The 16109-nt window shown below is 45.7% G+C and overlaps 1 protein-coding gene across 7 annotated transcripts in view; it reads left to right on the top strand.

Annotated features, from left to right (window-relative positions):
* LOC143025494 (heterogeneous nuclear ribonucleoprotein L-like) overlaps positions 1-16109 on the top strand; it is a 239407-nt gene that overhangs the window by 142345 nt on the left and 80953 nt on the right. For all 7 annotated transcript variants that reach the window (XM_076185244.1, XM_076185240.1, XM_076185238.1 and 4 more), the window contains one exon: positions 10871-10956. In XM_076185244.1, coding sequence (XP_076041359.1) covers positions 10871-10956 — 86 coding nt within the window. The remainder of the gene's footprint in view (positions 1-10870; positions 10957-16109) is intronic.

Here is a 16109-nt window from a genome sequence, read left to right as displayed (position 1 = left end):
GCGACGTTGGGAGATCACTAACACCCCCCTCCTCAGTGTGCCCCCCCCCTCTCTCTCTCTCTCTCTCTCTCTCTCTCTCTCTCTCTCTCTCTCTCTCTCTCTCTCTCTCTCTCTCTCTCTCTCTCTCTCTCTCTCTCTCTCTCTTTTATATATATATATATATATATATAAAATATATACCATCATTGTGTGTGTACGCTGGTGCGCGCGCCTGACTGTCGATCTGTCTCTCCTGTGTGGGATATTAACGTCTTGTTTTATTTAGTCCACATGTTTTTGGGATCTCGCGGACAATGTCGTCCGTCGTTCTTTATGGTAATAGGATTCATCTTACAAAGTGGCCATTACTATTACTGTTTACCTACCCATTTGTATCTTCGGGGAAGGGGAGCTACGCTCGTGGTGTCCAGTCCCTGTATCTCGTCATATCTAATTTGTTCTTAAATTCTTGTTTTTGCACACAGTATTATTTTGTCTAGTATGTTCTATACATCCACCACTCTGGGGACTTTTTTTTTTTAGGTCTTCAATAAGTCTCCACCCCCCCCCCCCTTTTTTTTTTTTTTGTTACCATGTCCTTATTGTGTTTCTCTTACCCAAATTTAGTAAGTCATCTCTATCAAGGATTTCCACACACCTCATAATTCTGTAATTGTCAACAAGTCCACTCTTTCTTTGTTCCAGAGTAAGTAGTTCCAGTTTCGACAATTTTCATACGAAATTTTTGATGGTGCTGGGGCAATCTTCGTAGTTCTCTGGATTCTCTCAATCTTCCTTGTATTCTTTTTAGTACTGGGTGACCATAGTGTCGCTGCATACTCCAATGTGACTAGTATTTTCTTTACAATTTCTTCATCCACCTTGTGTTGCATCTTTCATTACATCTGTTCGGTGCCTCCAAGGGAGCCAGGTGTTGATTATTGATAACGAAATATTTCCTTCCCCCCCCCCCCTTGTCGCGGACAATGGTCCTGGATGACGTCAGTGGAGTTGATTGTGGTTCTTCCTCGCCACTTGAATTATCTGATGAAGCTGTTAGAGAGGTCTATGTATGAGGCACAACTGTATTCTTTAGACTTGGAGGAGACGAGCTAGTTATCACTTGGGGCGGGAAGCGGCGTTGGCTGGTAACGTTTTGTTTTGCAACGTTTGAATAGTGCTTATGGAGCTTTAAATGTTGTATCGAGGTCGTGTTCTCCCAACGACCAACGTTCTCCATTGTAGCCTTTGGTTGGCTGAACACCACTATTGCCCGGACACAAAGTGGAACGTGGCCGGAGAGAAGTCCTTTGAGAACTCGCCCCGCCTGCAGGAGGCAAATGCATTCACGCGTGCCTTTGGTCTTGTACCGAAAGACAAAAGCCTGTGCACACGCTTGCGAGCGAGGATTTGTTCGTTTGCCAACTTGAAGAAGACAAAGGCTTTGTATGATCGTCTGTAGTCTTGAATTGCGCCAGGTATGCTGTGGTGCTGGTGGTGCCGAGGGGACCTTAACCCCCTCCCAAGGTCGCTAGTCTTGATTCTCGATGGTTGTGGTATGTCGAGGGAACTTTCGAAGAAGTGAGTATGCGGGTTGTGTTCGTGAGCATGATCACGTATACGTACGATTGCAACCTGATGGTGTGTACGTCACGAATTCTTTTTCTGCCATTGATGTCTTGGCACTCGCGTATGGATACAAGAATTTAGGGTGACCGAGCTGTCAGATTCAGGTGAATTCTCGTAAATAATCTAAATGTCGGACAATACACACTTCCGACAGATCATTGTTGAAATATATTACAGCAGACGAGTATGCAGACAAGAGTTTGGCAGTTTATAATCCTGCTGGTCATCTTTGACTGCACAGTAGGGATACGACTTTTGTCGTATTTAAAATCCTATAGTGGCAGACGATGAACTTTTGCCAAAAAAATCACAAATTTGTCAAATTCTGAAAAAAAAAACCCGCACCTAACGAGATTTTGTATTAGGCTGAAGTATCAAGAAAATTCTGCCGTTTACAAAAGTATTTTTGCTAATGAATATAACGTAAGTAAACTTTAAAAATGCTATTAAGTTTGAGTTAATATTTTTAAACTTGCTTATGAATTTGATGTTTGTCAGTTTTGCAAGTGCTGTGAAGCTATTCCATCAGCTGTTGAGCTCGCTCGGCCATCATATTTGAGCGAGGCACATCAAGTACTGATCGTTTCTTTATACAGTGAGTGGAAAAACATTTTAAAGCCTTGGGACACTAGAGATAGCAGCATGCAGCTCATTGTCTTCTAATTAGTGATTTGAGAACTAGTGCCTTCGCCCATGTAGCTGCAATAAAGTCACAAGTAGCTTTCAGCTGATCTCTCCATTTTGGAAGGAGAAAAAAAACAATCGATCCACTTGAGGCCATTTTCTCTCCATGTGGTAGTACTTCCATGCTTCAGAATTCCAAAAGAATCCTGAAGTATTATATCCAGGGTTTTCTCGTGTTGGCATCATTTCTATGCCAGAATAGCTTTTGTAACTTCTCAAAGCCTGCCAAAACATCAATTGAATAATAGTTGATGCTGGGTGATCGTGATTTTGTTGAAAAAGGCATCCATAACGTGCCATAGAACCAAGTCGAGAATATGATGTTGGCATCCAATAAACTGAGTCCAACAACGCCTGTGGTGTAGGAAATAATTATTTTGACACTCCTCCATGCTGTAATGATTATAGTTTATTTTATATTATTTGTTTTTGTTTTGTTATCATTAGTCTTTGATTTTCATTTATTATTAGTTATGTCAATTTATTATTTTACTATTTACCTGTTTGTTTATTAACTATACCTATGCATTTATTTATGTATTTGTTACTTACATTATTATAGTTTTTATTTTATGATTTTTTTCGCATCCGAACGAGATACGGACCAAAAGGTCTCCTGTCGGCATGTTCCGCCTTTGTAATCCTTTAATCATCTAGCAGGACTGGCAGTGGGATAAAGATGTCCTCAGCTGATCCGTTTTCACAAGCCAAAATGCCGAGGTGAATAGTTCTTGCAGAATTCTTACACAGGCCACTTTATATTCTTTGTCCGTTCTCTTCCCATCAAAATGCAAGCAAAATCCTCAGCCAAGTTTTTGAAGAACATTTGATGCTTTCCTCGTTGACAAGGACCCTTTTGATATCAGCTTGGCAGCAGATTTTGTTTCGTGATGCTTTAGTTTCATGAGAGGAAACTCTTCTGCAACATCAAAACTCAACTTTTGCACTTAGTTGTTGATGGTTCTGATGAATTTCTTGGCAGTTTCGAAGGGTGGATCGTTGACACCGGGGCCACTTTCTCAGTCGTGCATCCCACTACTTATTTTATTTCTTTTCCCCAAAAGTTCTATCTTCATTGCAAAGCTTTTTTCCACTCAGTTTCGTAATATCGAAAAGATTAGAGATTTCTTTCAAATTGTTCATTTTGCTGGTTTATTTTCCTAACACTCACTATTTCGTCAACCATTGTTGAAAATTTCTGTTTAGAAAGAAAATGAAAGCTAAGTTTCTCGCAAAGCTTCAGCAATTCTTGAGATCTTCCTTGTTCGGTCTACTCGCCCTTCGAGTTCATCGTACAACCCCACAAATCTACCAACAGTGTCCCTGTTGAAAGGCATTTTGCACATGGTCTCGTTTGTGTCCTTTCTGGTATTCTTGGATGGCGTTTTGTAGTTGTCCTTTTCTCTCCAGCAAATTCCACTGGTGATTTGGATCGTTTACTTTCAAGTCGTGCTTGAATATGAAAGCGGAATACATGCAATAAAAATGACTAGCTGCTGCAAAGATTATTTAAACCATTTTTTATTTTTCATTATAATGCACGAAAGGTATCTACTACCCAGTAATTTGTAAGTATCCATTAACCACGTATTTTACACATGTATTTGAAAATGCTACATGGGAAGACATTTTTTTCCATATTATTTACAGAACTAGTCACTTTTTGTCAGCACACCCTCAAAAGTACAGGTAGCAAAATTGACTTCAGACAGCTGCCACCGATACTGCTGCTGACAGCCCCTTAGCCCCTCATCTCCTGTGTACAGCAAAAATGAAATGTTGGTTGCGGGCGCCTTTTACATAACAAAAAAAAAAAAAAAATAACATGGCAAAGGTTCAACAAGTGCAACGTCGGGAAAATTAAAATTTTGAATGAAATTAAAAAGTATACCCACTGCACAGGCTTCCCTCGGCAGAACAATATCGCCTGTAGAGCAAATCGCGCAAGTGACTTGGGAAAGGGTTAATGCACGTTGTACGTAGTCTGCTACGGACCTTGACACCGCGGAGGATTAATGGCAAAGCGCGGCTGAGGGACCAGATGGAGAAGAACCAGGAGGCTGATAATGTCCAAACCAGATGACCTTCCCGGCCACGTCATTCTTGTTCTGTTCCCGCTGTCCCAGCTGCTCACGTCCCGCCCGCCCTCGTGCATATTTTTATTTATTTTATGTTATCTCCCCTCTCTCCCTGTGTCCAGCATACTGCATCGTCCCCTCGCAGGGCCTTTCCCATCCCTTCCCTTCCCTTCCCTTCCCTTCCCTTCTGTCCCCATGTTGTTTTGTAGATGCATTGCTTCATCGCGTGCGCGCGCATATGTAACTTGCAACGAAGATGCTCTCTTGCTTTTTAGCCATACGCTCAGGAAAGGTTTCTGGCTTCGAACTTTGCATTTTCTTGTTAGTAGTTTCTCGAATCGCTTCATCCTTGCATAGCCTCTGACCGTTGCTCGTTCACTATTTCATCTCGTCAGTTTCTGCCAATGGTTTTGTATCCTAATGAATTGTTTTCATCCTCCACATCGCCATTTTATTTTTTCGTTCTGATTTAACCCTCCCCCTAAATCTCTTGCATTGACCACTTTTATATAGGAAACTTACTGCAGTTCCGAACGTGTTCTTTCCAAGCGATGTATTGAGGAGAGTCTAAGCCAGAGGTGGGGAACCTGCGGCCTTCCGGGCCATCAAGTGCGGCCTTTGATATACATATTCTTTTTTTTTAAAGACCTTGAATATTTTTTAAGTCTGAAATCATTATACACCTGAAACTTATACACCACACACATAGACGAAAGCAAAGTTTACTGTGTTCAGTGATGTCACTCCCAGAAATTGGAACGATTTTTATACATATGTATATTCTTAAAATTAAAAAAATATTTTTAAACTGAATTTTTAGGGAGGGGGGTGGAAAACTTGCACCGTCTCCTAAAAAGGGTTAAAATAATTGAAAAAATAATAATTTGTTCAGTGCGGCCTCAATGTGGGACAATGAATTGTAAGGTGGCCTTCATGCACAAAAAGGTTCCCCACCCCTGGTCTAAGTGTACGCCCTTCCGCTCCCTCGCCCGAAAGAAATACAGTAGAGGGGAGAGAAGACTGTCGAGTCGGTCGACGGTGACGGGTATATGACTTTTCCCCCAATGCCGACGCCGCCAGGATGTGGTGTTGGGTCGGGTCGGATGTCGTAAAGCTGCTCGCGTACATTGTGGTATACATATGATTGAGATGGGTCCATGCCCATTGCCCATTCCTGCCAACAAGCGACAGAGACAATTGAACGTGCTGATGGCGGTAATGCCCTGCTAATGAGTTGGATTTGATTAACCATTGCAGCGCTCTCTACTTGCCTTAATTCGAGCAGCATCTGAAGACTCGTTGTGTGAGCCACCTTACGCTTGCGCAATAAGGAACGATTAGGGTCTCCAGTTCACTCCTCATCCTCCCTCTTCCATCTCTTCCCCTCGCTTCCTCTCCCTCGCAGCACTACTGTCATGGCGTTCTCCCCTTCCCACTCGGCAAAATCGCTGGAATAACGGATGTTGGGTTTTCAAGGCAAGATTGGCACTGCGCTTTGGAAATGAGAAGTCAGTTCCGGAAAATTTTGGTCCGGCTCGCCAAACACCTGGTGCGTGTAGAATGTCTTGAACTTGGTGTTCATTTTGACACGCAGCTTCAGTAAGCGATGTATACAGAAAATTAATGGTTGAATATGAAGACTCGCACACAACACTGGAATTAATTCGAACCTTGCCCACGGCTTGAAAACCGCTGGATCCCTTCCACCCTCGAGTTGGTCGGAGGTAGTGGGAAATCACCGCAGTATACATACTTCGGTCGAAATAGTTTATGCAAACACGAAGTTTGCCCACGCGCGAAAGCACACAAATGATACATGGGGTATGTGGATTTACGAATCCCTGTGTCGTTACTGGATGTTCTTCAGTGTAGATTAATCAGTCTGGCCGATTTCAGATTTCACTTGTATTTTCTCTCCTTCGTGATGGTGGGGTGGGGGTGAACTCGTCACCCCGCCCCTCCTTTCCCATTCCTCCTCGCCCCAAAACTTAACTGCCGTCAATTTCTTTCCAGCCCCCACTCCCAGTTCCCCTCGTTTTCCCCTCGACACCCCTGTGCGTCTAGGCCGTATTCTCCTTGGTTCTGCTCATAAAACTTGAGTTTTGAGGACCACGAGACGCCATAGCCACGTTCCAGACCACGACTGCCTTGGCAGACTTTCCTTCTTTTCTATCCTCATCGAACATCTATTTCCTTGGTACAGGATGAATTTTACTTTATATTCCAGGCCCTTGTGGTCTACCAGATCTGCAAATTGGATAACGTGTGACGATGTTTCTTGATCAGCAGGCCGTTCTTTGTTGACTTTTTGTCGTTAAGCTTTCGTACCATTTTTTTTTTTGCTTCTTGGTGTCGCTCCGTGTTTTCTGTAAACTTCGCCTGTATCAAGGCCATCCATTGGTTTACACACGCGCACACAACTCTTCAATTTGCGTTGGTGTTCGATCTCGCCACCTCACCCACCCTCTCGCTTTAAAACTTGGTTTTGGGGTCGCGGTCACACCTCGTCTCCTGCGGCATCCTCCACCCAGATCTGTGATGGATTCGTGGCCACGCAAGCGGCATTAATGTGCAGCCGATGATCTAAAGGCCTTGGATAACACGCACAGACCCGCTCTTGATCTTGCTCCTGTGTCCACAGGCATTGCTGTTGGTCGTGATGTGGCTTGGCCATATTGCGTTCGTAGTGTTTGCCTAGCCTCTTGGCTCTATTTTAGGCTGCTAACCACCTAATCTGCCTAGGCGATTAGGAGGAGAGTAGTGGTAACTATAGGACTTGATGTAAACGAAGACATGTTGGCTTGATTGTTCAAGAGTTCCGAGCTGCATCAGTTGACAGTTGATTGTCAGAATGTAATCTCAAACATACCCATCCTCCCTTTTTTTATCGCAAGTTTAGCCTTTATGTAGAACTGAAGCAGCCGGGTCTTGTGGTGCGGCGTCGTTGCCCCATTCTCTCCAGCTTCCCTTTTCAATCGCGTTCGATCCCATAAATACCTCGTTTAATACATCTTCACTCCTAGCTCTCGTCCTTCCACTCACTGCCACACCTTCCATTCTCGTTTCCATCTCGTATCACTTGTTTTCTTTGCATTATGGCTAGCAAGCCCGACATTTTAAAGGTTTCTTCCCGCCCCTCGAAGCGAGCGCTTATGTTCATGGAAAGTATTGGCGAGGACGAGGGAAGAGGAGGAAATTGAACAAACGTTGTGCCTCCTCCCTTGATTAGAGCTCCTTCGACGAAAATGTCGGGACATTCAGCATGTGCGTAAGCCTTGCATTCTCCCTCTCCGGATTGCTGTTAATCTTTGGCCCTTTCTTAAAGGGGAGAGGTGTTGAACATGTCCCACGGTCTCGGGAGTGTGTTCGTTTCCGTGGCTCTAGCTTGGTATGATCCACGTTGACGGTTGTGGTTGGCCAGCGCGTCAGGGGTGCTTGCTTTTCTTGGTCTTGTATTGATCTGTTGTGTACGAACGTGAGGGGTTGATGTAAGGGCTTGGGGGGAGCGGGGTTGGGGGCTTTCCAGGTCCACGACCACTATTTGCTGTCTGCATTGCACCCCATCGTGGACGCTCCATGATTACATCCAGTTCGGTAAATGCATTAACTGGAGCTCTAGGTGTTCTGGTGGCATTGGGTAAGACTTCCTTGCCTTGTGGGGACGAAGACGCCTTATGTCAGTGGAAATAAACTAGATTTTTCGTAAAACCTGTATCTACGAGTTAAAAACGTGCCGAGCATTGGATCCATACGTGGGTGAAGAATCCCCCATATGTTTCTATAGTTTCTAGACCTCAACCCCCCGCCCCCCTCTGTAACGTCTACTTGTGCTGTTTTTAGTCACTGGGGGAGAAACTGATTTACCAATAGTGGTCAACGAATGGAATAGACGTAACCATGTAGTGAGCGCTGAAACTTTTTTTTTTCTTTTCTTTTCTTATTTTTAAGAAAAGGCTAGACAAATTTATTGATGGGGATGGCAGATGGTATTGGGCATGGAACTACCTATTGGGCATGGAACTACCTATTGTAGGCTCTTGCAGTCTCCTTCATTCTTATGTTCTTCAACTTTCCACCTGCCTCGATTGTAGGAGGTGCGGGGGGGAAACTAGCTCTCGACGACTACCCAACGACTACCCAGTGTGTTGTCGACTAGCTCCACCTATCCCAACGTTGTGTCCTCGGCTGTTAGTGTCTGGCGTAGTTTGTTCGTCCCGTCTCCCCGGCCGCGCTTTTGAGCTCGAATTTGGTTTAAATTTAATTGCAATTAGGTGCGCATACCGTGAAAAGTGGAGCAACGGGGAGTTGTTGGCTGTGGGAGTTGGCGTCCCCCAACTCCCACAGCACGACACGGACGGTTTAAAATTGCGATGTAAATTTAATATCGCCTAAGATTGCAGTGATCATCAACCGGATGCTTGTACCGGATGCGTAGCTTATTCTAAAGATAATAGCGCTCTTCTCTCCCTCCCTCCCAAACGGACAGGAGGGAGGCCATGAAATATGGCAGAAGCGTTTCATGAGAAGGTCGAGAGGAACTTGCGTACCACACACCTTTATTCCGTTTTATTCGAAATTATTTTTAACCGGGCAGGAGGGAGGTCGTGGAATGACAAGTGTTTTATGAGAAGGTAGAGAGGTAAAAATCGCGTAGCGCACACCATTGCTGTCCCGCAAGGAAGGTGGACGCTAATATTGATGTTTGGATAGTGAACCCAGGCACACTGAGACCCAGGTTCCACCCTCGGTACCCCCAAGCCCCTACAACACCCGGCTCACCCCCTTCTGGACGCCCCCCCCCCCTCCTCCCAATTCGGGTTCGTCGACCTAAGGGAGTATTGATCGGGTCCGTCTCTCCCCATTAGCCAGACGCATGTATTGTGTAGTCGGCCTCGTCGAGTCTTGTTCGTCTTGTTACGCCGGGGAGAGGTTGGAGGGGGAGGTTAGGTCATGGATCTGTCCCCCAAAAGTTCATAGAAGACGCTGGGTGCATTAGTTCTTGGCGTCTGGTCTACCTCGTATTTGTTAATTATCGTTAGCCAGACAAAATGCATGAAGCGTGCCAACGCAGGGAGTCCTTTCTACCGTGATCCGATCAGTGTTTTGTTAAGGAAGAACGCTAACACTAGAAATATCTGTGCGATCGCAGTCTCCAACCAATTAAGTCAAAGTTGGAGGCCAGACGGATGTTAAGCGCATGGGAAACGGGTGAGAGTAGATGGGAGTCGGGTGGTGGGGTGGGCCTTGCGATAAAAATGCACTTTTTGGTGTTGCTGCTTACGTCACTCCAGAAAGCTAGCGATCCTGTAGTTTCGTAAATGGTTGGACGTGCGTGTGCTCGTCCCCGTTCGCCTCCCGAGGTCGCCGGACGACAATTAGGTTAATCAGCCCTTGTCCGGCGAAGGCGTACCCGGGGGACTTCGATGAACTTGGCCCAATAGCAACGGCAGTATGGAAGCGCTTTACTGAGTAGATGTGCAGTTTAGGTCACCAATGAATTATTGTAAGATTACAATAAAAATGAGTTACTAACGAAACCTATGCTCTGCGCCCTTGGACATAAGGTCAACTGACATTCGCTAAGCATGGGGGTAACGTGGGAGTGTATTAAGTTTGACCCAGGGTAGTTGGCGGATGTAGGGATGACCCGTCATCCACGAGGAGCTAATATGGGAGGGATGGAAAGGTGACTTGATACAGGGAATTGACATCAGTAATACACTCTTAACCCAGTAATACTCGCAAGATGGTCCGACATAACGGTACTATTTTTCTCAAGGAAAACGGCAATAAAATGTGTACACACACACACACACACAACACACACACACACACACACACACACACACACACACACGAATCGTGGCGCAGTGGTAGAGTTCCCGGCCGCCACTACGGCGGTCCTGGATCGATTCCCGTCCAGGGCTGAAATAATTTTAGTATCGCTGCGCTGCGAGTCGTTACTCCAACGCTTGGGAGTTGGGTGTGTGAGCGTGTAAAAGTAACACACAGCATTATCCAGAGATCGGTCATACGAGATCTGAGCTCTCTTCCTGGAGGGAAATAACTGTCGATCACGTGATCCAAGACCATGGTGAATCACACACGGGTAATCTGTGCAGCATCGTCGGGTACTTGGGGTGGGTGGGTGATGTCTGGATAAAATGTCTGCGCTGAGCGCTATAGTTTCGTTAATCCCACTGCCAATGTTAGCCAATGGAAGTTGTGTGTTTGTGTTCATATTCGGGCAGGAAAAGTAAGGGAAACATGTTAAAAGGTGCTATTGTGACTGACACGAACGCTCCTTACTATTATAGTGTTACAGCGGAGGAATCCATTTGTTCCACTGGGACCCAAATCCTCGTGCCGAGTCAGCGTGGGGACGTTCCATTTATTCATTTTATTTGTGTATTTATTCCTTTCATGCATTTAAATAAGTGTGCTATGGATTTGAAATTTTCAGATTCGTTGACTAATGAGTTTTGTTTGTTTCTTTGCAGGACGTCATCCACACCATCTGTCAACCTTACGGGAATGTCCTCCGGATCGTCATCTTCAAGAAAAATGGCATTCAGGCCATGGTTGAATATCCTTTTTATTCAAAAATATGCTTAAACTTTTATCAGATTTTGTGCATTGCAATGGTAGAATGTACATTGGGAGAGACTGATTTAGTTTCAAGTGGTGGGATGTACATTGGGAGAGGCTGATTTTGTTTCAAGAATAGCCTTTATTGCATATATTTAAAGCGTTGAAGGCAATAGTTGGAAAAGGGGTGACTTGGCCATGCAGTATACGTACATGACAAAGGCACTCACCTTAGTAGTGTGGAGGTGATCCACAATACCAGGAAGAACACAGGGTTTAATTGTTGGGATTGCATAAATGGACATGTGCTGTTGAGTAATGGATGCATTTGACGAGTGTGAAGTTTGGAGTCCTGTCATATCTTGCATGCTCGTTTTTTTTTTTTTTTTTTTTTTTTTTTTTTTTTTTTTTCTCTCTCTCTAGCGATGGACGTGTCACTGCCGGTATGTTCATATAAAACAACTCCCAGTCGCGAGGGAGGGTGCCACAGCTCCTTGGCTAATGGTATATTTTTGTGTCGTTTGGCGCAGCTGACACTGGCACGCGTTTACCTGTACTTGCTTGTGAGCAAAGGGGAGCGAGAGGTGATGACGAAGTGTGCCAAGATCTCCAGGTGGTTCCTGAGTAGGGGGTTGGAGGAGGGTTTGGCTTGGCTTGCTTCACCTCTCCTCGTCTTCTCGACTGTGGGGGTGTCGGTGTCTCGTTTCTCTCCCCACTCCCACTCTTTGCTTCTCCCTAGTCTCATTGCTGTCTTTTTTTTTTTTTTTTTTTTTTTTGGCCTTTCTCCCGTCCTCTATACGCACCGTGGATTCGGGGAGGCGACGGCAGCTGGCAACAAGGAGGGTATCTGTGGAGGGCGGTCGTCCACGGGAGTCATGTGACGCTGCCGCCCCGGCACTTGGATCAACTCCGGTGTCTTGTCTCCTGGTCGGTTGCAGATGGTGGATGTGGTGGCTGTGCAACTCCCGCATCGGGAAGGTAGCAAGCCAGCCGATACGGACCAGGTGGCCATGGCAGTGGTCGAGAGTTGGAGCCGGGGTGACCGAATCTTGCTCGAACAAACCGAAAACCCGTGGTCCCTGTTCCACCTTAGGGATTGAGGACAGACAGGCCAGGACGGGGGCCCGTGAAAGCTACGAGCCTTTTCATTGTTGTGATGGAGCAATGACGGTATTTTGACAGCTCGCATTGGCAACTGCTGCCCGCTCGTAACTCCGCTACCTCCCACCCCAACTTCACGGTACTTCTGCTGTCTGGCTTCGTTTGCAACCCGATGCATTTCTTCCCCACTTCACGCCCTCGTATTTTTCTCGTCCCCCCCCCCCACCCTCCTTGCTAGATCACACAATTTCGAAATAGCGTGTCCGCATCTGTTGGTGGGCGTTTTTATCTTCCACAATCACAGGCAAACTGAAATGTGGTTCTATCTACACCCCACCCTTCATTGTCCTCGACTCTTTGCATTTATTGTAAAGTGCTTGTCTAGAATCAAATATCTTTTTGCATACACAAACTCCTGCATAACCTAGTGTATTGTTATATATGGTAAAAAAAATACTACCTCTTCTCCTCCTCCAAATCTGTTCTACTTGTGCATCAGTCCAATCTTCAGACCGACATAGCTTTGTCGTCCCTGGCAGCGTGGTTGGCACGGCAGGTATCAGGGGATCTCGTGTCCTGTTGTTATCGTCTTCACGTCCGGTAGTGGAAGCGGAGTCTTCTTGGAGAAGGAAACCATTTTTGGGTAGCGAACACTTTTGTGTAGGTCACGGGTTTCGTAAACCCGATGTGTTATTGCGCCTCTGCAAACATGACCTGCTCTCGCACCCCGACATCACGTTTTTTTATTATCTCATCTATTGCAATGGAGGCAAGAATGGATTAGCTTGTGTATCCTCGAAGGAATTACTCCAGGTTTGTTTGCTTGCTTAACGAGAACAGAATAGCTATAAATGATGGTGAAGTTATCCAGACAAGAACATAGGGATTATGCTGTCTGTAGAAAGCAGTTCTACTCTGCTTACCAATGTGGGACGGGTTGAAGTTATGCCACCTAATCAGATACTTTTAGGTCGGCACATGGGGACGGGGACTACTGCGGTTTCTGATGTAGTTCCTGGTCATATTTTATACTCTCTTTGACTGATAAAAGGCAACTTCGGTATCTCTTGTTTGCTCGAGGTTTGGGTTGGATGGCGTGCATAGCACACACAGGACACAGCTACAGATTTAAGAACAATGAAATTTACGAGATTACCTGAAAAGAGACCACCTCGGATGGGGACAGGACTAGGGGACCCCTATGTGCCTCCCGTGCTTGCGTCACTTGTTCTGTTCGAACCTCCAACGTCACCATAAAGTAAGGACAGGTCATGGGAGGGAGGTGGGGTAGGCCTTAATGCAGGAATAAAATAAAATTTCAACTTCGTTTGATTGGAAGGGTTAGGTATCGTCTTCAGTGGATTATTCCAGATGAGCTATACACATTTGTGTTGTTCGAGGTTCTGGGACAATTTTGTTCCCGAAGATGCCACCGGTTTCTTGACAGGTTCTACCTAGATTATATCCACGCAAACGAGCACGATTTACTAGGTTTGGGTTTTGTGTGTATAATCATGTTTCGAGGATTTAGGAGGTTGAACCAGATGAACCTGTGGCGACTTTAGAAGAGAAGCAGAGAACCGTGTAAAATATAAAAATGGCTCCCAACAGGCAGGTCTCCCCAAGCAAGAAAGTAAATTGATGAACCATTGGTGTGGGGGTGGTGGTGCGAGCGGATGTTTATATCCGGTTCTGGTCGTCATTGGCGCCCAGGTTACTTGGTGAGGGTACTCGACTTCCTCTAGATTAGTAAACAGTTGATGTTAGGGAACAGGAACGCTGTAATAATCGTAACCATCACATTATTAAAATACTTTTCCGTCGGGATTAGGAGTGCTGTCTTCGGGATATCCCTAAAGCTAAACAAACTCGAGGCTCCTGGCTGTCGGGTTCCGCCCCCGCCCAGCTTCCTGAACGAGAATTCTTGTTTATGTTACCTTGTTTAATGGTGTTTCGTGCCGGGTTGTTTTAGCGTTGTAATAAGGTAGTTGGGCTCAGCGGGGAGATCTTGATTAATGGACTAAGGATTTTGTTTACGTAATTGTAGGCGAGGAAGGTGTAGGCGGTGAGGACAACAACAGTCGGGAAGAGTCTGTAGTTGTTGAAAAAAGTTGGGGGGGTGGGGTTAAGGTGGATGCGTACCATACAACATTAGGAGCCGGATGCAGGACGTAATGAGTGTGGAGAGAAGGGGAGGGGGGCGGTTGAGTCAGATGGCTCTGCGCCAAGCCACAGGATGCTTAGCTGAACTGTACGGATGATTTGTCATGAAGGATAACAAAAGGAGAGCTTTTGGGCGGAAGCGTGGTATAAGATCCGCCGGATGTTTTGGGAGGTTTGGATCAGTTGTGTGTTGCATGGTAGTTGGTGCGTAGTGTATCTAAACATAGTGTGCACGAGAAATGAAGGTGCATATTCAACTACTGTAGAAGCACTAATCTTGTTCTAAGGGGTTTTGAAGTTGGAGTGGTGTTCAGAGATTATGAAGTAATTTGTCCATCCCGAATAAGTTTGGAGATGTAGTTACCTCCACTTTGTTGTAGTTACTGAAGTCGTCTCGGAGAATGTGGTGGAGGTACATCTTCATATAACTGATGTGACACGAGTCTAAAGACATGGCGACTGGAGTGTGTTTATGGAAGTGGAAGCAAATGTATTGATATACCGAGATTGCTCTTGTCACAATTTTTGTCCCAAGCCCACCGTAAGGTCGTAGGGAGCGTGGAGCCTCGTCAGCCATATTTCCATTGAGAAACCGAGCGAATAGAAAAATGGAGCAAAATTTTCATTCTTTATTTTTCCCCATTATTGCTGTTTGTAGTATGCCATCTGGTGCAATTCACTAGTTTCTCTATTCTTTCCAGCCTCGGGGCCACCTCACGTCGTCCGTCACTGTCCTCGTTCCCCAATAGTTTGCACCCCCTCCCCTTCCATTAGTTTGTTGTTTCCATCCTGTCCTCTTCACCCATTCCTGTGGCAGTCCTGTGTGTGCGTGCGTGCGTGCGTATGCACGTGTTGAGGTGGGGGTGGGGAGGTGTTAAGCCATAACGAGTCCCTCTTTTCCTCGCGTAGGATGGGTCACCTTTGCTTCCGTCCGGTGTGTGGGCGATGGGTGTGAAGGCGAACGATTACGAATCATGGGGTCACGTATAAAACTATATTTGGCCACCTGAAACAGTGGATCAAGGTCGGTGCTTTGTATTGATCTTGCAAGAAGCCGAACTTGTAAATTGCTGAAAAGGGGGAGGGTTGTGGACTACCTACAATATAGTTAAGGTCTGGTCACGAGGAAGTGCCTACTGGGGTAAAGTACTCGGGTTGTCGTTACCCTGTCGCGCTGGCATTTGTTACGGAAACTACACGATGCGTGTCCCAGCTGAAGTGGAAGGCAAGCAGTTAATGGCCCCATCCGAAGGAAGTAGTGGTCGGCGTTGAGAACAAATCCATGGCCATTTAGTTAGTAATACCGTGATGGTCTCGTCGGCGGCAAGTGACGTATTCCATGGGCGTGAAATCGTTCTGATCATACTTCGATGTTGTAGGTGCATTGGGACAACTCGTCAAAACGGATGGTCCCGCAGTACGGGCCATTTTAGCGGCGGTGGGTGTTGTCGAGGGAGAGTTCTCGGATTGTGCGCGGGTTCCCGAGTCCGTTGACAACTTTTCCATATCCTCGGTGTACCCTTTTAACTTGCTAATGCTCCAAAAGTGTTTTGTCAAGGTATTGTATGCTCGTGCTTCAATGTGTTGTGGAAAAAATGTATGCAGTTGTTACTTCCTGTGGTTCCTTTCAGATTTGTGCGGTGGGTGTTCACCCTTCAGGAACCTCGCCATCTGTTCAGCACTGACGAACCTCACGATACAAATTGATGGGGGGAAGGGGATGGCTTCCATACACAAGTTCGGCTTCACAGGGCTTATGCGTCTAAAAGTAACAAACTAAATATTATGCGTTCTTAATTGGGTAATTAAGGAGAAGTATTTTGAAACGAGCTTAACTCCTGAGAACTTTATCCCGGGGGGGTTGGGTAGTGTGCCACACTTGTGGTA

Source organism: Oratosquilla oratoria, chromosome 5 (assembly GCF_046742065.1).
Source record: "Oratosquilla oratoria isolate Oo_2021 chromosome 5, ASM4674206v1, whole genome shotgun sequence".
Lineage (NCBI taxonomy): Eukaryota > Metazoa > Arthropoda > Malacostraca > Stomatopoda > Squillidae > Oratosquilla > Oratosquilla oratoria.
The sequence above is the reverse complement of the archived record's forward strand: the minus strand, read 5'-3'. Positions and strand labels throughout refer to the sequence as shown.